Source organism: Cavia porcellus, unplaced genomic scaffold (genome assembly GCF_034190915.1).
Source record: "Cavia porcellus strain 051 isolate PalLab524CR breed Dunkin Hartley unplaced genomic scaffold, mCavPor4.1 scaffold_8, whole genome shotgun sequence".
NCBI classification, from domain to species: Eukaryota; Metazoa; Chordata; class Mammalia; order Rodentia; family Caviidae; genus Cavia; species Cavia porcellus.
The window spans coordinates 79,823,075-79,840,783 of NW_026947491.1; the positions used below are offsets into that span (position 1 = coordinate 79,823,075).

The 17,709-nt window shown below is 41.3% G+C and overlaps 1 protein-coding gene across 5 annotated transcripts in view; it reads right to left on the minus strand.

The window, feature by feature from the left end:
• The window catches only part of Poc1b (POC1 centriolar protein B), an 84,054-nt gene that overhangs the window by 14,349 nt on the left and 51,996 nt on the right, over window positions 1-17,709 (minus strand). For 4 of the 5 annotated variants that reach the window (XM_013159252.2, XM_013159253.2, XM_063255281.1 and 1 more), the window contains one exon: window positions 15,855-15,935. In XM_013159252.2, the coding sequence (XP_013014706.1) occupies window positions 15,855-15,935 (81 nt within the window). Of the gene's footprint in view, window positions 1-9,773; window positions 15,461-15,854; window positions 15,936-17,709 lie in introns of all 5 variants that reach the window. The other variant, XR_010049400.1, reaches the window with a different exon arrangement.

Here is a 17,709-nt window from a genome sequence, read left to right on the forward strand (position 1 = left end):
TGCTTCATCATAAATAACTGAAAATAAGATACTATCATAATACTATGCTCTTTGATAAAGATAGCATATTTTACCTCCATATATTTTGTGTATAAAAAGGCTGCAGGTGGCTTTCTCTTATTTTGCTAGTAAGAGAAATTCAAAGGCCAAAAGACAATAAAAATAATGACTCTGCTTATAAAAAGTACTTTTCCTCAATTACCATGTGAAAAAAATAACACAGTAAAAATAACATTTGAATAGTGACATAAAACAAAGAACTCTTTCACAGATGTCTTTAGTCAAGAGAGTAACTTGAAAGTCATTGCAACATGACAGTTTCTCTTTGCTTTCACACTTGTACACACACTTGTGCAAACACACGCACAGATAAGTAAGCAGGAAGTTCATGCAGTGGAACTCACGATACCCAGAAAACATATTCCCTATGCACAGCTATTAAACAAAATGTTTTTTCTTTTCTATTTTGTATTTCAGTTCCAGAATTTACCGAACAACCAACAGTATCCAGACAAACAGCTCTTAATGATCCTCCCTGATGAATGGGATGCAGGTGATGCAGAAGGCCTGCTTATTATAATCTTTATCACTTTACCATAGAACCACCATTTAGGGATCACACTTTTAGGCCTTGTAGCCTGACAGATCAATTAAATATTCGCAGGCCTATATTTCTAGACTGAACGGCCTGTGCCTTCCTGTCTTGATAAACAGTGCCCTTATCCAGCACCAGATCTGCACTTGGGGGAGCTACTCTGCCCGCCTCCACCTATGTCCCATCAGAAAACGGCGCTTAGGACTCTCTCTCCAGCACCTCCGGGCCTTCCCTTCCTCTCTCCCTGTGTCATCACTGGATTGCTTCTGCCACTGCCTCCTAGTGATCCATCCCTCCATACCCTTCTTCCCTCAGCCCCTCCTGTTTCACTAATCGTTCTGAAACTCGAATTCTGGCTTGAAACACTTCACAGGTTTCCCCAAAGTTCTTTTCAGGTATCTTAAAATGACATTTAAGGTTTTCACAATTTATTCCCATCTCTGTCCCTCAAGTCCACCCTCTGCTGTGGCCAACAGTAAAACGTCCCCTTCTCTGAATTCATTGCCCTCTCAAGTGCCTTACCATTGCACTTGCTAACTCTGTCCTGTTTCCCGTATTACTATGTAAACTCTTCAAAGAATCAGCTTTAGTACCACTGACTTCTAGGCGCTCTCTGATTGATTTTTCTGACCTCCACCCTAATTCTCCAGGGCTCAGGCAGGCACTCCCACCCCATGCACAACCGCCACACATTCTCTTTACCTAACTACTCTGCTAATGACTCGCAGCAATTTAGGCATGGAGCACTACGATTAGCCTAAGGCTTTCTTTTGTACTTTTCTACAACAAATGTACCGAATAAAAGAACAACTCTTCTAGCTGACTGCTTTGCTCATAGCTCTCCTCTACTCCCTCATCAACCCACTTCGTCTTGGCGTCTGCTGGTATCACACCATCAAGAGAGCTCTTCAGAAGGTTACCAATAATCTCTACTGCACTCAGCAGTTCCCAACCGCTCTCTGCCGTTTCCCTCTTCCTGGGGCTGCCAGGACACCACAATCTCTGACTTCTTCGGTTCCTCCCAGCCCTCCTCAGTCTCCTTTACAGGCTTATCTTCTTTCATCAGACTACCTTGTTGAAGTTCCTCAAGGCCTGTCCTAACCTTAAAAAGCTTTTCTTAAATTAGCAGACTTATTCTTAGTTGCTAGCTGGTAGCTGTACATAGGGCTCAGTACAGCGCACATTTCAGTGTATGTACACGGCATGCAATGGTCAGGTCAGGGTAACTGCACCTGTCACCCCAGACATGTGTCCTTCTTTGTGTTGCTAACCTGTTTCCCTCTGTATTCTCAGGCAATCTTATTTAAGCCTGCTGGTTCACTTACCGATACGTGTACAACAGTCACACATACTTGTTTCCACTCTAGATCTTCCTTTTAATCTCCTTATCTGTGTACACTGTTGGAAATCTGCCAGGTACTCTGGGATGCTTAAAAGACACCTCAGATGCAAATGTCCACCTTGGAACTGGTCACCGAAAACTTGGTCCTTTTAGAAATTCCTCCCTCCGTGAATGGGCTTGTATAAGCCTGATATTCAGAAATTACCCTTGATGACACCCTTCCTCCTCAACTTATTACAAAATTTTGTCAATTATACCACTAATATGTTACCCAGATGCATCCCATTCTCTCGACCTCCTCTAAAATGACCCTGGTTCCAGTTATCTGCAGTGTTTGTCTGGGTTACTGATTTATATTCTTAGTTGGTTTCCATGTGTCTATTCAGATGACAGAAAGATTATTTTCAATCCGCAAAGGACAAAATAGGAAAAAGGGGTGGTGCATGTCTATAATCCCAGAACTCTAGAAGGCTGAGGCAGCAGAGGCACAAGTGAGATCCTTTCTCACAATTTTAAAAAGTGAAAAACGGGTTGGAAATGTAGCCCTGTGGGAAGGTCCAGAGTTCGGACTCCGGCACCGCGCGCGCACACACACACACACACACACTCCACACACCACACACACACACACACACAAGCACGCGTGTGCCTCACTCTTTCCAGCACTTCCAACCTTCTCACTTCAACTCCTCCTGAATGGTAGATCAGCACTTCTCAAACTTTAATATGCACAAATCACCTGGGGATCTTGTTAAAATGCAAGACCTAATTCGGCAGGACTGAGAACCCACATTTCTACGAAGCTCCCAGGTGACGCTCATGCAGACTCCTCTGCAGCAGAAACGGTTTGGGTTAGAGGCAGTGGTGCCTCTCAGTGAAACTTCCTCTGAAGCCCACCGCGAGTGCACCTAGTGATTCAGCCAGTGCTGCCCTCTCAACTCCCCTCTTAGCCCCTCGCAACTCTCCATGATGGCTTTGATTCCTGCAGCCTATGGCAGCCTCCCAGATCCTGCTCTGACCTACTGCCACGTTTGTTTTTGTAAAATGAACAATGTCCACTGAACTAATCCCTGACTTAGGCTGAGTCATTTCCTTTACGGTGCTGACACCACAAGCTTCCCTGCCTTAAGATTAGCTCCTACTGAAATATCGCCCGGGTCGGCTCCAGCTTGGCCTCCCTCCTCTCACCAGCTGGCGGCCCCTCGCTCCGAGCAGTCAGTCTACAGGGACTCTGGGTTCTCCTGTGCCAGACATGTAGGAAGCGGAGAAGGAGCCAACGCTAGAGACTGTGGTCAGATCTAGATCCCCTGGCCTTTGGTGCAAAGACAGGCTCAGGGAGGGATGGAGGAAGGAGCAAATTTTTTTCTCATTAAAAAAAATCATTGCTTCCATCTTTATAACATTAATTTTTCTTAAGTTTAGGGGAAAATGGACTAAACACAGTAGAATACATTATGTGAGTCAGTGGTTAGAACAGCTAGAGCCTTTGCATGAAATACGGTACAGTGGAGAATGTAATAAAAGAGCTTAATTGCACAAAACACATGACAGGCAGACGCAGCGGCACTGTTGCCAAGAGAACCGCCTGGGGAGAGTCGAAGGGAAACGCTAAAAATAAGCAGCAATGTATTTATAAAAACATTCATAGTTTGGGATAGAATACAGTCCTGTGAATGCCACTTCTCTTGACTAACAAATGCATCAAATAGCTCCATCACTTAGTGGCACAAATAAAAACATAATTAAATATTAATAATATCTTAGAGAAAAATATTACTTACTAAAAGTTTTAAATACATTTATGGTAATACTTTGTTTTGAAATTTAAATTTTCTCAACTCTGGTTAACCAGTCAGTATACTCAATTAAAATATTTTTAGACAGAATCTTATATGCTTCAACTTTCTTATGTCACTGAATTATACATCAGAGAAACTGCTTTCCCCAGGTTGAGGAGAGGAGGTTATGATCCTAGACACATTACTGATCAAAATGTAAAAGAGCTATATATTTATTACAGTTATAGTTCACAGAATACTTTATATCAATAAATTCTAGAAAACAGCATTAACATCTTGACTTTGTTTAGTAATTCTGTTATGTACTAAAATGTTTTAAAAAGTACAGAATTTTGTAAAAGCACAAATTGAAAGGCACATTTTTCAAATTTCAACTGATTTTTGAAAGCATTAATTGTTTTTGCTTTATTTTAATGATGAACCTACAGTTCTGTTTAAAATAAAATTATGTATTATCTTGAATATTTATTAGATTACTATCCCTAACATGCATATTTCTGAAGTCAGAATATCATTCAAACACTGTTCCTTTTTTAGAACCAAAAGCAGTTAAAACCAAGTGACTGGCTCAGGAGAAACACCATAGGGGACAATGCAAGTGTCATTCTCTGTCACATGACCTCGAGGGTATCTATAAAAGTGAAAATAATCGTGCAAATTGTTCGTGAAATGATCAGCATAGTAGACATCAGAGTAAGGGATGAATGAATGGTACTGCATGGTACTTTGCCTGATGTTAAATGTCATTTACAATAATTTATATACATAACACCAACCTTAGAGAATGGTCAGATGAGGGCACAAGCTTGTTTTATTGAACTTGAAGCATCAAATGGAACTGTCCTGGTGAACACTTCCTTGAAAGCCCCACCTATGTATGATTCTTAATATAGAAACTTTGATTATATCTCAGTCCAAAGGCTGAGAACTGAGTCTGAGAAGCCGTGAACCTGGAGTGCAGAGCTCTGAACTACGTCAATGATGAGCTGAGGAATAACAGCAAGCAGAGAGAAAGGTTGGAAGAGGTAGCCTGGATTTGCAAATAGTTGCCTAATGGTCAAATCACCAAAACAAAACAAAATGCAACACTTTAAGAGGCTTGGGCATGGTTTCCAGCCTTGCCCACAAGATTTCGAACCCAGTAAATTCAAGATACTTACTAAAAAAACACAGCTCTGTTTAAAAGTCAACGGAAAAAAACAATGCACTGCATAAAAATCTCGCTAACCAAATCCATTGTAAATTGATATTTTTATCTGCTCCACAGAGGAAATGGTATCAACACCCACAAGAACTAACAGCAATAACACCACCAAAGAAAACCGCATACACAATTCCTGCCACAAAGAGCATCCTCTTTTAGAAAAAATAGTCCAGGTCAGGGCTGAGGACCCAGGGTAGCAGCAGCTGGGCAGTAACATCAAAACCCACCAAAACAGATAAATCCGAGAGGTCAAACGGTGTTCAGACCAGGCAGCTATGTCCGTGTCACTAGGCCTGCCCAGCCTGACCCCAACATGCTATGTGACATACTTTCTGGATAATCAATAAGAGATAAGCGTATCTTATAAACGATTATTTTATGACAGTTCTGACACCAAGTCAAGGACTTGTACTCACTGAAGTCTGGTACTAAGGAAGTGGGAGGAGGTAAAATGCAAAACCTCAAGGCACCCTCCACAGTTAACTGAACGAAGCACCGACTCGACCAGCAGCGCTCCCACCTGCTCCCACTCGGGACAGGTCCTCCATGCTCAGCCTTTTCGTCTTTTCTTTTTCAACCAGAGATACTGACATCAGGCCTCGGTGATTACTGTACTACAGTGAAGAAATACTTACTTAGGTTAACAAGAAAGCTAAAACGAGGATTCAAAGGGACAAGGCGTGTGATCGGGTCTCTTCACTCAGGGGAGCTGGGTCGGTTGCAGGCTCAGGCTGGGACTTTAATCCAGCCCAGACCTGGCTTGCTTACCTCACTTCCTATCCGGGGAACTCTGGCCTGGTTGCCTAATTTCTTCAAGGTTAAACTGTGGGCTGAGAGAATCCATGAGCAAGCTTAAGTAAGGATGTAAAATGCTAATTAGTACATTAAAAATAGTGGTCATTTTTAGGGGGACCACAGAAATGTAATTATAGTGCTCCTAAACCTGATTCAAGGAAAATCTAAAATTATCTGTAGTGCTGCATTCCTAGATGACCAACTCAAGGGGATAAAGTTGGCAATTCTCCTCAGATTATTTTATAAATCTCATGGAAAGTCAATCCACATTTCAGGAGGAGTTTTGGGAGACCAAGTGGAATCAATGTGAAGTGTGTATAGATAAAGAGAATAATATCCAAAAATACATGGAGGAAAAAAATGTGCTACATTTTAAGAAATAGTCTATAATTCACAAAGTAAAGAATGAAGAACAAACCAAGGAGGGAAAACTCTCTGCAGAGAATGTGATACTGAAGGTCACTCCAATCAGTGGGGAAATGATGGATTCAGAGGACGCTGTTAGTATAACCCTGTACTCAAAATTCAGTTAACATGTTCAGAATCTAAGACTTTATTGTCAAAAATAAAACCTTAAGGAGCAGAGCTAAAGATACATTGGGGGTTTGGGAGAGGAGACTTTCTTTGCATAGCATCCAAACAAACCATAAAATAAAAACAATAGTTTTCAAGTAGTTAATGACATGAAACCTATCAATGATCAGAAACAAAATTCAAGGCAAAATGACAAACATGGAAAAAATTTTTTCTTTTCTTTTTTTTTCTCTGCCTTGCTTTTTTTTTTGGTACCTGAAATCAAACTCAGGACCTTGTGCTCAATATGCAGGCATTTATGCCACTGAGCTATATCCTTGACCCAGAAAACATTTTTGTAACATGCGGCAAAAGGACTTCTGAATTAAAATGACTTAAAGGTCAATTTTATCTATTCATCTGGTATAGGGAATGGAACTCAAGACTTTGCCCTTGCCAGGTAGGCACTATGCTGCTGAGCTATATCCCTGGCCCCATTAAAGGTCAATTTTAAAACAAAATAATAGGAGCCTGGCGTGGAGGCTCACAGCTGTAATCCCAGCGCTTGGGAGGCTGAGGCAAGCAGATTGTTGAGAGTCTGCGATCAGCCTGGGCTACAAAGTGGCTCAAGGCCAGCCTGAACTGCATAGGAGGACCCCGTCTCAAAAAGACCAAAAAAAAGGAAAATGAGAAAAATAAACAAGTTGGCAATTCTCAGAAACACAAGTGAACAGGAATTTATGAACAAAAGTCAAAGTGTCTAAATCACTAAAAAAAGAAAAAAGAAAGAAATTCACAACCAGGTATGGTGGTACATACATATCTATAATCTCTAAAAAGGGTCGAGAATATAATTAGTGTAAAGAATTTGGGTTCAGTATTTAGTAAGCGAGGGGGAGGCAAGCTTGATAATATTTCTTGCTTATAAGTCTTCTGACTTTTAAAATATTAAGCGACTAAAAATAAATATAATACCTAGTATATTTTAACAGTATAGGAAACAGGAAATCTATATACTAGTGGGAATCAATATTTCTGTGCATATTCTAGAATAAAATTTGTCTTATGAAGCTTTTTTAAAAAAGAGTTCCTATCCTTGAATCCAACAATTCCTTGTATGGTATAGAATGCATCCCTTGGTTCCAAATCCATTCTTCAGAACTCTGTGGTCTAAAGATGGGGGACCCTACAAACTACAGTTTCCTTTTGTCAGTGGGGTCCCTGTCCGGCTCTGCCCAGGAAGGCAGAGGAGACCAGAGGGCCCCAGATGGAAGCCTTGCTCCGCTCTGTCAGCTGTTCCCACCAGGCTCTTCCTGGCATTTCAGCACAGTGGGCCTGCAACCCTGGGATCAAGCTCCACGGGGACTGTCCTCTGAGCCCCTGGGGACTGGAAGACAAGGCCTTTTCTCAGGGCTTCTAGGTTCCAAAGAGCCAGGTGAGTGTGTGACACAGACAAGGCACTTGGAGGGAATTCTGTTAAAGGTATACACACACTTTCTCCATTCACTAAACCAGAATCATCCTGTTCGTAATGTACTTTTCTACAGATGACATGTAAATTATTCCCACGATACAGGGAAGTATAGTTTTTTGTTCTCAAAACCTTTTTGTTCTGAAATCATCCCAAACTTAGAGAAATAAGACTAAGAAAAAAGAGAAATAAGAAATAAGAGAGAAATAAGAATAAGAAAAAGGTTTCATATAGTCTTCACCTGGATTGATCAGTTTTGCATTTATCTATCCATCCAGGAGGGTTTTTTGTCCCTGAATCTTTTGAGAGAAGCTGAGACATCACGCCCTTTCTACTTGAATTACAGCAGGGATGTGTTCTGAGGACAAGATCGATTTCCTGTATGTTAGAAAACCAGGAAATTTAACAGGCATCTAAAATTTAGTGTACATTCAATACTTCCCAGTTGTTTTAATAATGTCCTCTTAAAGCAATTTTCCCACTGGTCTGGGATCAAAGGCAAAATCACACTGCATTTACTTGTCATTAAACATAACTGACTATATACTATTCTACCTGTTCATATACTGCACTTTCTTTTAACCAATACCTTATTAACACACATTTGGCTTGCGTTTCTTTTCATCGTTGTTTTTAAAACTGCAGGAAGATACATACTTGAGTAGAAATCTTTGTGTGTATATTTTATTTCTTTAGGGTGGTTTACTATGGAACTCTCAGGGTGCAGCAGGAAAGCAGAAATGAATTATTTTAAGAGAGAATTTACCACAGGGAATCGCTTGAAGCGTTTTACAAGTCTGAAAGGGCAAAAGGGAACTCTCAGGTGGGGAGTGATACTGGAGCCTTGGAACAACTCGGAACCTCACCGGGTTTGGCAAACAAAAGAAAAGGGCTGGACCATTAGAAACCAGAGGCTTGGAGGACATCTCAGCAACAGCTGAAATGGTTTGTTCATAAGGAGAAAAGAGGAATGCTCATTACAGGGACATTCTGAAAAAGAGGAGGAAATGCTTGGCATTCCTTTTCCATCTCCTCTTCAATTTAAAACAAACAAGTAACTCTTCTGTGCTTCAGCAAAATACTCCAAATAAATACATGAGAAGTAAAAGAATTCTGCCACCATAAACCCTGAAGTTCACCAAAATACTAGTGATTTGGAAAAACAGTTTAGTGAGTACATGTGCTATACAATCTGAGCTTTGGAGTGATCATCACTGCCTCAAGCAAAAAAGAAACACAATCCTTTAGCGATTAGGAAAAACCAGAGAATCCAGCTGTCTTCAAACACTGGTTAATTACCAAAGTCAGCCTGAAATTGACATGATGAGGTTGACCGACTGACTTCAAGCAACGCGGTACCTAAGTTTTCTCTGTGCTTGCGGACATACGGCTGTGTGCCCACAGGACATCTCCCACCAGTCATACCTGACTGTCCCAGAAAGGAAAGAGCAAGGCAACTGAAAAGGTCAGAACCAGGCCCGGGCTGGCACTGGGCCTTCATAGCTGGTTACCCAAGATTAGGAGGTTTGGAGTCCTAAGATACTTGACATAGCTGGGCTCCACAGAGCACAAAGCACTCACTGAGGAGTTTACTTTCGCAGACTGGCTGGCTACCTCCATCCCCCAAATAATTCACTGTCGGGGCCAGGGAAAGGAGCAGAGCCGCTGGGCTTCACGGTGGGAGCAGCGGGTAGAGATGCTGCGGCCAGCTGGCCTCGGGCTCGGCCCCACCCCCACCCCTCCGGCTCCTGGTGGGCAGGAAGGGGACAGGCGCTGCTCAGCGTCCCACCCGGCCGGCCGCTTCCTGTGTGAAGAGCTCGCTGCCGCTCTTGCATTCCTCGGGGTGCAAAGGTTTTTTCGCAGCTCGGAGGATGGCGCTCTTCCGCAGGAAGAGGAAGGAGCCAGTTGTTACCGGAGGGCTGCTGGGCATTTTCGGCGTGCCTGAGCCTCGCCGCGGCCTCAGCTGTGGGCACCCGGGCTGCAGCGCGGCTCCCCAGGCCCGGGCTGCCGGGCTTGCAGCGGCTCAGGAAACTGGACGTGCACAGAGATAATACCTGGAATTCAGGACGCCGGTTCCCAGAAACCTGCTGCTTTTCCAAAGGAAACCCGACAAGCCTAGCCACTGGGGAGGGCTCCCAGAGAGCACATTGCATGAAATCCTCTACCACAGCTTCCTTTGTCGTCTCCCTGAAGACATTTTGTGCAGAAAAGCTGAAGTAAAAACCATGTCAGTCAGCAGGAATAAGGACCAGTATCACTGCACAAATTATTTAATGAGGACAATTCCTAAATATTTAGTTTGCATAAAAACTCAAGTCAGTCAGATTTTTAGTATGTCTTGATCAAATATGTGGGGCTTAGTTATTTTTGTGTCTTTTAGGAAGGAGCATACTTAATTTGGAGTAATTTTAAAAAGATCTCTGACCTACTCTATTACAATCTCTTTTTCCAAGGGCACTGTCTTTAAACAAAGATGTTATGCTTAACAGATGAAAACTTTTAGTTGTGTGTGTTTTTGTTTTAACATTAATTGAAGTTTTTTTTTTTTTTAAAGCCTCAAATCACAACTGTTAATAGATTTTTAAACTTATGGATCATGGTACATTTCTAAAGCAAAAACAACTTGGAAATTATCTCTTTCCTATCTGTAATAATTTCACTTTATTTTAAAGATTGTAGCTGAAAAATTATATATGTATATCTAATACATGTTACGTATCTCTATTGGTGGGGGAGCTGTAAAAATGTCACACAGTGCCATTTACTTGTTAATTATATTTCTTATTTTTAAAATGTCTTTGAGAATTCAATTACTTCACGTTTCAATTTCGAAGAGGAAGATTTAGATTACTTCTCAAATCTCAAGAAGAGTCCATCCTCTCCCCCTATTAAGCACCTTAGAATTTACTGCCATTTGAAGTTAAGACCAAATCATGAGTCTGCACACTGAGGGAAGCACCAGCTGGCAGGGCAGCGGCCTGGATCCGACCAAAGCTTAAGTGCGGTTCCTTTCAGAGCTGCAGGGTGTGTGTGGGGTGCGTTGGGGGAGGCGGGGAGGAGAAGCTACTGAGCCAGTGCTTGGAGACACCACAAAAATGACTGCTTCCTAAAGTTTGGGAAATGGCACATGCACCCTCCTTTCAGAAGTCATGGGCTACACTTAAAAGGTAGATGCAGCCTTCCTGACTGCTGTGACGCTTAAAAGATTTTGAAGCACCTCTGTTACCCTAAGTTAGAAGGTATATGTAAGTCACTCCAGGAAAGTTAGCGTACAACCACAGCCGTGAGTTCGATCCTCGATACCATCAAAAAAAAAAAAAAAATTAGCGTACAAAAAGGAGAGGAAGCAAGAGGTTTGTGCAACTTGAGTTTTATCAACTTTTCTAGAAAGGGAAGGGGGGATGTGGGGACGATCAATTGCATATGTCGCTTTAAACTTTCAGAGTTAAAAATCTTAGTTCTGAGACATTTAAGTTTGCAGACACTGTGTTCTTTCAAATAAGTCTTTCCAAATCTTTGCTTATATAAGCAGTTAGGAACTGAAATAACTCTGAACTAGTTATGCAATGTTGTCTGGTAACCAGGATGCACTGTCACCACAACAGCCGCAGAGGCATGCTTTCTGTTTCTCCCAGTCTCCTGTGTCCATACAGTTTGTCAATATGTTAATAGTTTTGAGGAAGCATATAGCTCGTGAGTCTCCACGAAAGCCAATTGATCTTTTTCTTCTGAAAAACAGATGAACGCAAAATTCTTTCCAAAAGAAAACCCATACACTTTTGTTGAAAAATGCAAAACGAAATGGCATTTAGGAAGGAGTACACGGAAACGGGAGTATCTCTTGTACTGATTCAGCTGATCGCTTTCCCTGACCCTACAACTGAAGACAGGAAAACCATGATTCTTTTTCTCTCAGCAGTTCCTCTGCCAAACCCAGGCAGAGCCAGGAGATAAGTCTCAGCTACACCTTACTGTCCCTGGGGAAAGGAGACAGGGAATCCCACAGCTGACATCCAACCTGTCAGGAAATCCTCTTGGCCCTGTCTTCAAAATACATGCAGGGCGGGATCACTTACCACCCGCTTGGCCTCTGCCTGGGCCCCTAAGGCTGATCACTTCATTAGCTTCCTAGTTACCCCTTCCCCAGCCTGCTTTCACACTGCAGTGGACTGAACTTGCTAAGGCCTAAGCCACCCCACGTCTGGCCTCCACAGAAACCCCCTGTGGCTCCTCTGGCCTTCTATCATCCTCCAATGATTCTTGTCCAGGCCACGTTACCTAAAACTGTAGCCTCTTCCTATCTGCTTTTAAACCTTTGTGGTTTTGGGTTCACTATACTACAAAGTTTGTTTATTCACGTTTTTAATCTGTGAGTTGCCATTTCCCTGACCTGAATATGGAATGTAGGCCTCTCTGGGGCAGATATTCTTGTTTTGTTAATTTTTTTTCAAGCTAAGAATGGCGACTGGCAGAATAGCTACTTAACCAACACTTACTAGGAGATGATATGTAGTATCCGAGTGTGTACCCCCCAGACCCTGCCCCTCTGCCCTGGGTTGAGTTATGCAGTGTGAAGACCCCACACTAGACTGCGGCACCTGTATTACCGTGGTGCAGGTTTGCAGTTCCGTCAGAGGCCCCCACTTACACCGTGCTTTCCCCTCTGGAATGATCCTACCGAAATCATGCCCAGGTCTGTTTGGCCAAGTAGCGATCAGATTTTCTGTTAGAGAAGTTCTTTAATCTCTTCTAGCCCATTAAGGACCCCTTCTGAATATTCTCATAAACAACTTTGCAGTGGTAGTCCTCTGCACTTGGCAAAAGGCTCTTGCGGTTGATATCTGTTTCTTAAGCGGGTATTTCTACCAGCCTACAGGTCAGGCCGCCACCTGGACCTCCCCCTCAGCACCTTGAATAATACCTTCATTTTGATGTCTGGAGTAACAAAGACTCCTTATTCTTAGTTTTGTTTTTTCCCATAATGTGATTAGGAGTTCTTAGTTTATTGTAAAAAATTAATTTGACCTGAAATTCTGTCCCTAATATAAAGAAAAGGACGCATTTCATACTCTGCACAGTTGCCAGGATAAAGATGAGGACCCCATGTTGCCTGTAGCTGAGGATTCTGTGTCTTCGATCATCACACAAACAGCAGGATTACTACCTGCACTTTATTCAGTTGCAGGAAAACAAGTCCAGCACCTCAGTACACTTAATGTCATTTATCTAAAGATAAGAAGTCTAATGGTCCTAGAACATTTTAGAAGAACTTTTAGTTACAGTAAGTTGAAACAAAACAAAACTGCACGCACACATCCATCCATCCCATTGGGGGCGGGAACGGGTAAGGGGTTAGGAGCGTCCCCTGTAGCCATGTCACATATCAGTGGTACTTTGAGGTGTTTTGTTTGCTTTTGGGGGGTGCCAGAGACTGAACCCGGAGATTCATTGGACCACTGAGCTGTATCTCTAGCCTGCTCCAGTACGATTCTGGTGACAGAATCCTGGATTGATTCCAACTAAATTAATGAAAACACTGAAAGGTTCAAATGAAATCCTGAAGCAGATAATCTTTAGAAAATTACTGCAGTATGTAATAAATGACTTAATCTAAATAAGAATTCAGCTCCTTGAGAAGATCAATATCTTTATAAACGATGTCTCTATGAGAGCCAATACGTCTTTTACTGACAGTTTTTGTACCATGCTTTAAAGATGAAGGGCAGTGAGACATCAGAGTGTAGATAAGCTATCAGAACACTTCGCTCTCGAAAATCCTCCTGAATGTAATTCAGATGAGAGCAAAAATAGAAGCCAACTATTTCCCGCACCATATAAAGCCTGCTTTTATTCCTCTAAAATATTTGACAAAAGTTTAACAAAGGTAATCTTTTCTACTCCACCTTGATGAAATGAGATTCTAAGGTACCTTTTTCTAGTCTGTAAAAGCCAAAGAAACCCCAAAAGAAACAGTAACCCTAATTAACAAAAACAAAAACTACCTTTAAAAACTGCTTTTTGTTGTTATTTTCAAAATTTCTCTGAGTTTTTAAAATTAAAATCACATACAAAGCTTATAGCAAAAATATTTAGGGCAACATTCTTCATGCCAAAGCAGACACAAATCTTTTTTATGGTCATGTTTTATTCATCTGTTGGGCAGAAGCAGAAGAAAAATAGTCAATGGAGAGAGAATTACCTCCTTATTGAGGGGAAAGTAAACAGTGCAACAGTTCATCTCATAAATCTTCTAATCTGTGTTCTATCTGGGATCCAAAGGAAAGACACCACACAACAAAAACCTTGCAAAGACCTTTAGAGCTGCTCTAAAGCCTGGAGTCTGGGCTGGTGAAGACCAGGCTGGAGGCAGCAGTGAGCTCCCAGATGCTAAAAGGATCCACTGGGTGGGACTGCATTAGCCTAATTCCAGGCCTTCTGAGAGTAAACAAAACTTCCTTTTCCTGTGTATCATGCTTGCTTGCTTTATTTTTATACAGTAGCAAGTACACAACTCAAAACTGAGTAGGATCTGTCTTTTAATGTGATCTAGTGTAACCCATAAAGTCACTGGTATCAGATTTGTATTAGAAAATGACAATTTCATATAATTCAACCTAATGTCCCTTCAAGGGATAACTATTTCTCAATCTTATTCTGTTTTCCAACACAATTGTTAAACACATTGCAAGTTTACTACCCGGAATTGTTGCCTTAAAGCCCCACGTAACCACATTCCCTGAGTTAAAGTCCTGAAGTGCAGACCAGCTGATTTTGGCACATCTGGGACACTTTTGTCCTTTCCAGGTGGCAGTCATGCCCAGCTCTGTAGCACTACCTGTCATGAGTATGTAAATTCCTCAGAGCATGAAGACTGGCAAAGGGTACTAAAGGCCAGATATTTAATTAATTAATTTTGAGGTCTTATGGCTTTCAGACTGAGCTACACCTCTGGCCTGTGTAGGCATCTGTCTGTCTGTCTATCTATCTATCTATAATTTTTGAGGGTTTCATTGCTAAATTGCCATGGCAGGACTCTGATGTGAAAATCCTCCAGCCTTGGGCTCCCAGCGTGCTAAGGTTCCACGCGTGTGCCATCGCGCTCAGCTTCAGTTTTTAATTGTATACCTCATTAATGTGGAAATGCTGGCAGGAAGACCCAGAGCAGCTCGAGGTCCTGTTACCACGGAGTCTCAGACTTCCTCTGGCAAGAAGCCTCTTGGCTACCTGTTTTTTGTTTTTTTCTTTTTTTAATTTTCAGGCGATCTCACTAAATTGTCCAGGCTGGGCTTGCACTTGTGATTTTCCTGCTTCAGCCTCCCCACTGCGGGGAGGGGAATGCATTCGCGCACCCCCATGCCTGGCCCGCAGTTGATATTCTGCTCCGCATTTGCCCCTGAGGCCTTTGAGAGGAAGGGGCCTTCCTTGCGGTGGGATTGAAAGGCCCTTGACAATCAGAGGACTCACGCTGGGTGAGTCCTCCACCGAATTCCACGGTAGATGGTGTCCTTGAGGTCAACTTGAGTTCGTAAGGTTATTAAAACTTCTCTCAAAATATTTAACTAAAACGACACCACGCAGGAGAGCAGTGTCAACCAAGGCCCCGCCTTTCTTCCTTGCGTTCAGCAGCCTGCTCTGCACGCACCGGCGTCACCCACCAGCTCTGGCGAGGACCCGAGGACGTGGTCCGCCGCTGACTCCAGGCTGCAGCTTCCCACCTCTGAACCTTTGCGCGCCAAGTTTTCTAAACAAAATTATGAGCATTAAAACTTCATTTCTGGACAACTCATCAAGTGACTAACCATGGGAGATGATTGCTCCCCCTGCAGCTTCTAGTTGGACAGCTGGAATTGAAAGATGAAAGTGCGAAACGCGCCCTAGGACAGCGCGCAGCAGCCAGCGTCACGCGTGCGCGCGCAGGGACTAGGCTGAGTGCAAGCTTCAGAGCCAAAGCTGCTCCGGAACTCGGCGCTGCGCCACCTTGTGTCTGTTTCTGTGCATTACAACGATGACTACACAAGGTCTTTCTAGTTAAAGCGCTAGTTTAGCCCACATTTCCACTTTCTCTCATGGTTTTTAACAAAATAGATTGTGCCAAACAATTAAATATCGCCTAAATTAAAAAAAATTTAACTTACTGTGGCAGAATCAAAAGAAAGGATGTCCACAACTGGAGGACAGGCAATCTGCAAATCAATTACCTCAAGCTTTGGATTAATCTGTGTGAATACATAAAACAAAGTTAAAATGACATTTTTATAGCATAAGAAACCGGGTGATTATTCATGAAAATCTAATCCTAATATATCTAAAAGTTAACATATTGCAACAGTTATTAACATGGATACAAACAAAGTATTTTCAAAATATTAACCTACCAAATCTGTCAATGTGTAGGTAAAGATCACTATGACAAGTTGAATTTTTGCAACAAAGATTTCCACATTAGAAAAATCAATGTAATTTACCTATAAAGGAATATTTAAAATAAAATAAAATAAAATAAAATAACCCACCTCAAAAGATGCAGGAAAAATACCCTAGCCAGTTTATTAAGACAAAAAGGAAATAAATGTTAAGATGAAAGAACTAGAAAAGATCAAATAAGTTGCCATTTATATATAAAATATTTACTCCTGAAGTAATTCCAAAAATATATATTGCTAGATCACTAGAACTTACACAACAAAATTTGGTCGACCTCAAATCACCACTCAAAATCAACTGCATCCCACCACAGTTAGAAAATTTAAATGTTAAAAGGCCTTTTAAGTTATTATTTATAATACTATACAAGTTTAAAAATACAACACATCAAACATACAAAGATATGTGAGACCTTGTAGGGAGGGAAGTATAAAACTTATGCTGATATTAAAAAACCTCCAATAAAGAGCAGATGCAGAGCCCTGAACAAATGGAAAACACATGCACAGAAGAAAAAAACAGGAACAGAAATTTATAAAGGCAGGTTGATTTATAGTTGAGCTAACTACATGGATCCCTGTCTAACACTACATAAAAAGGTGAGCAGTGGGTAGATTATAAAACTAAATGTCACACTAAAACTATATAGTAAATGTATAGGAGCATCTTTATAACCAGAGGCTGAAAAAGACAAAACTGCAAAAACAAAATTTAAAAAAAATTTTTTTAAAAAGCAAGATGAATTAAATTCAGGATTTCTCCTTAATAAGACACCACAAAATGAATAATCAGATACAGAACAGAAAAAGATGTTAAGATCTATAAAATAGAAAAAGAGCAAATATATAAGAAAAATCTATAAATAAATATGAAAATAAAAGTAATCCTAAAGAAAAAAAATTACATAAGTGAAAATCTATCAGTTGAATCAATATATGAAGAGATGCTCAGAAATATTAATGAAAAAAGTAAAAATTAAAGAAAAACACCATTTAAAACCCATCAGATTACAAGAACTATAAAGTTCAATGATGTCAACCTTGTTTATAAATTGTTCATAATGATCAACTCCCCTAAAAGTGGAAGTAATCAAGTATCTCTTAGTAGTAAAATAGATTATGGGAACCACTACCATGATAAATTCATTGGAATAGGATATAGCAGTGAAAATGAGTGAAATGCAATTCTACAACACATGAGTGTAAAGAATCAGAATTTGCATACATGCATCTCATGAGTCCAACGTTAAATTAATAAGGAAGTTAGAGAAAAATAAATTTGATGTGACCATCAAAGCCACCGACTGATTCAAAGATATATAGAAGAGCAAGGAATGGCTGCCCTAGAACGACTACCTCTGAGAGAGGCGATTTCAAAATCCAGAGGCTCAAAAACGTAAAAAGTAATATGCAAACGTCATAAATATAAGAAGTAAACAAAAGGCAACAGCAGAGCAGGAATCTGCATCGAAGGAAGGATACTGAGCCTCAAAGCGCAGCCTGCTGACTGCTGAGGCCTGAGAAACAGGGAGCCATGCAAGCTGCGGGGAAGCAGGCGCTGCGCAGC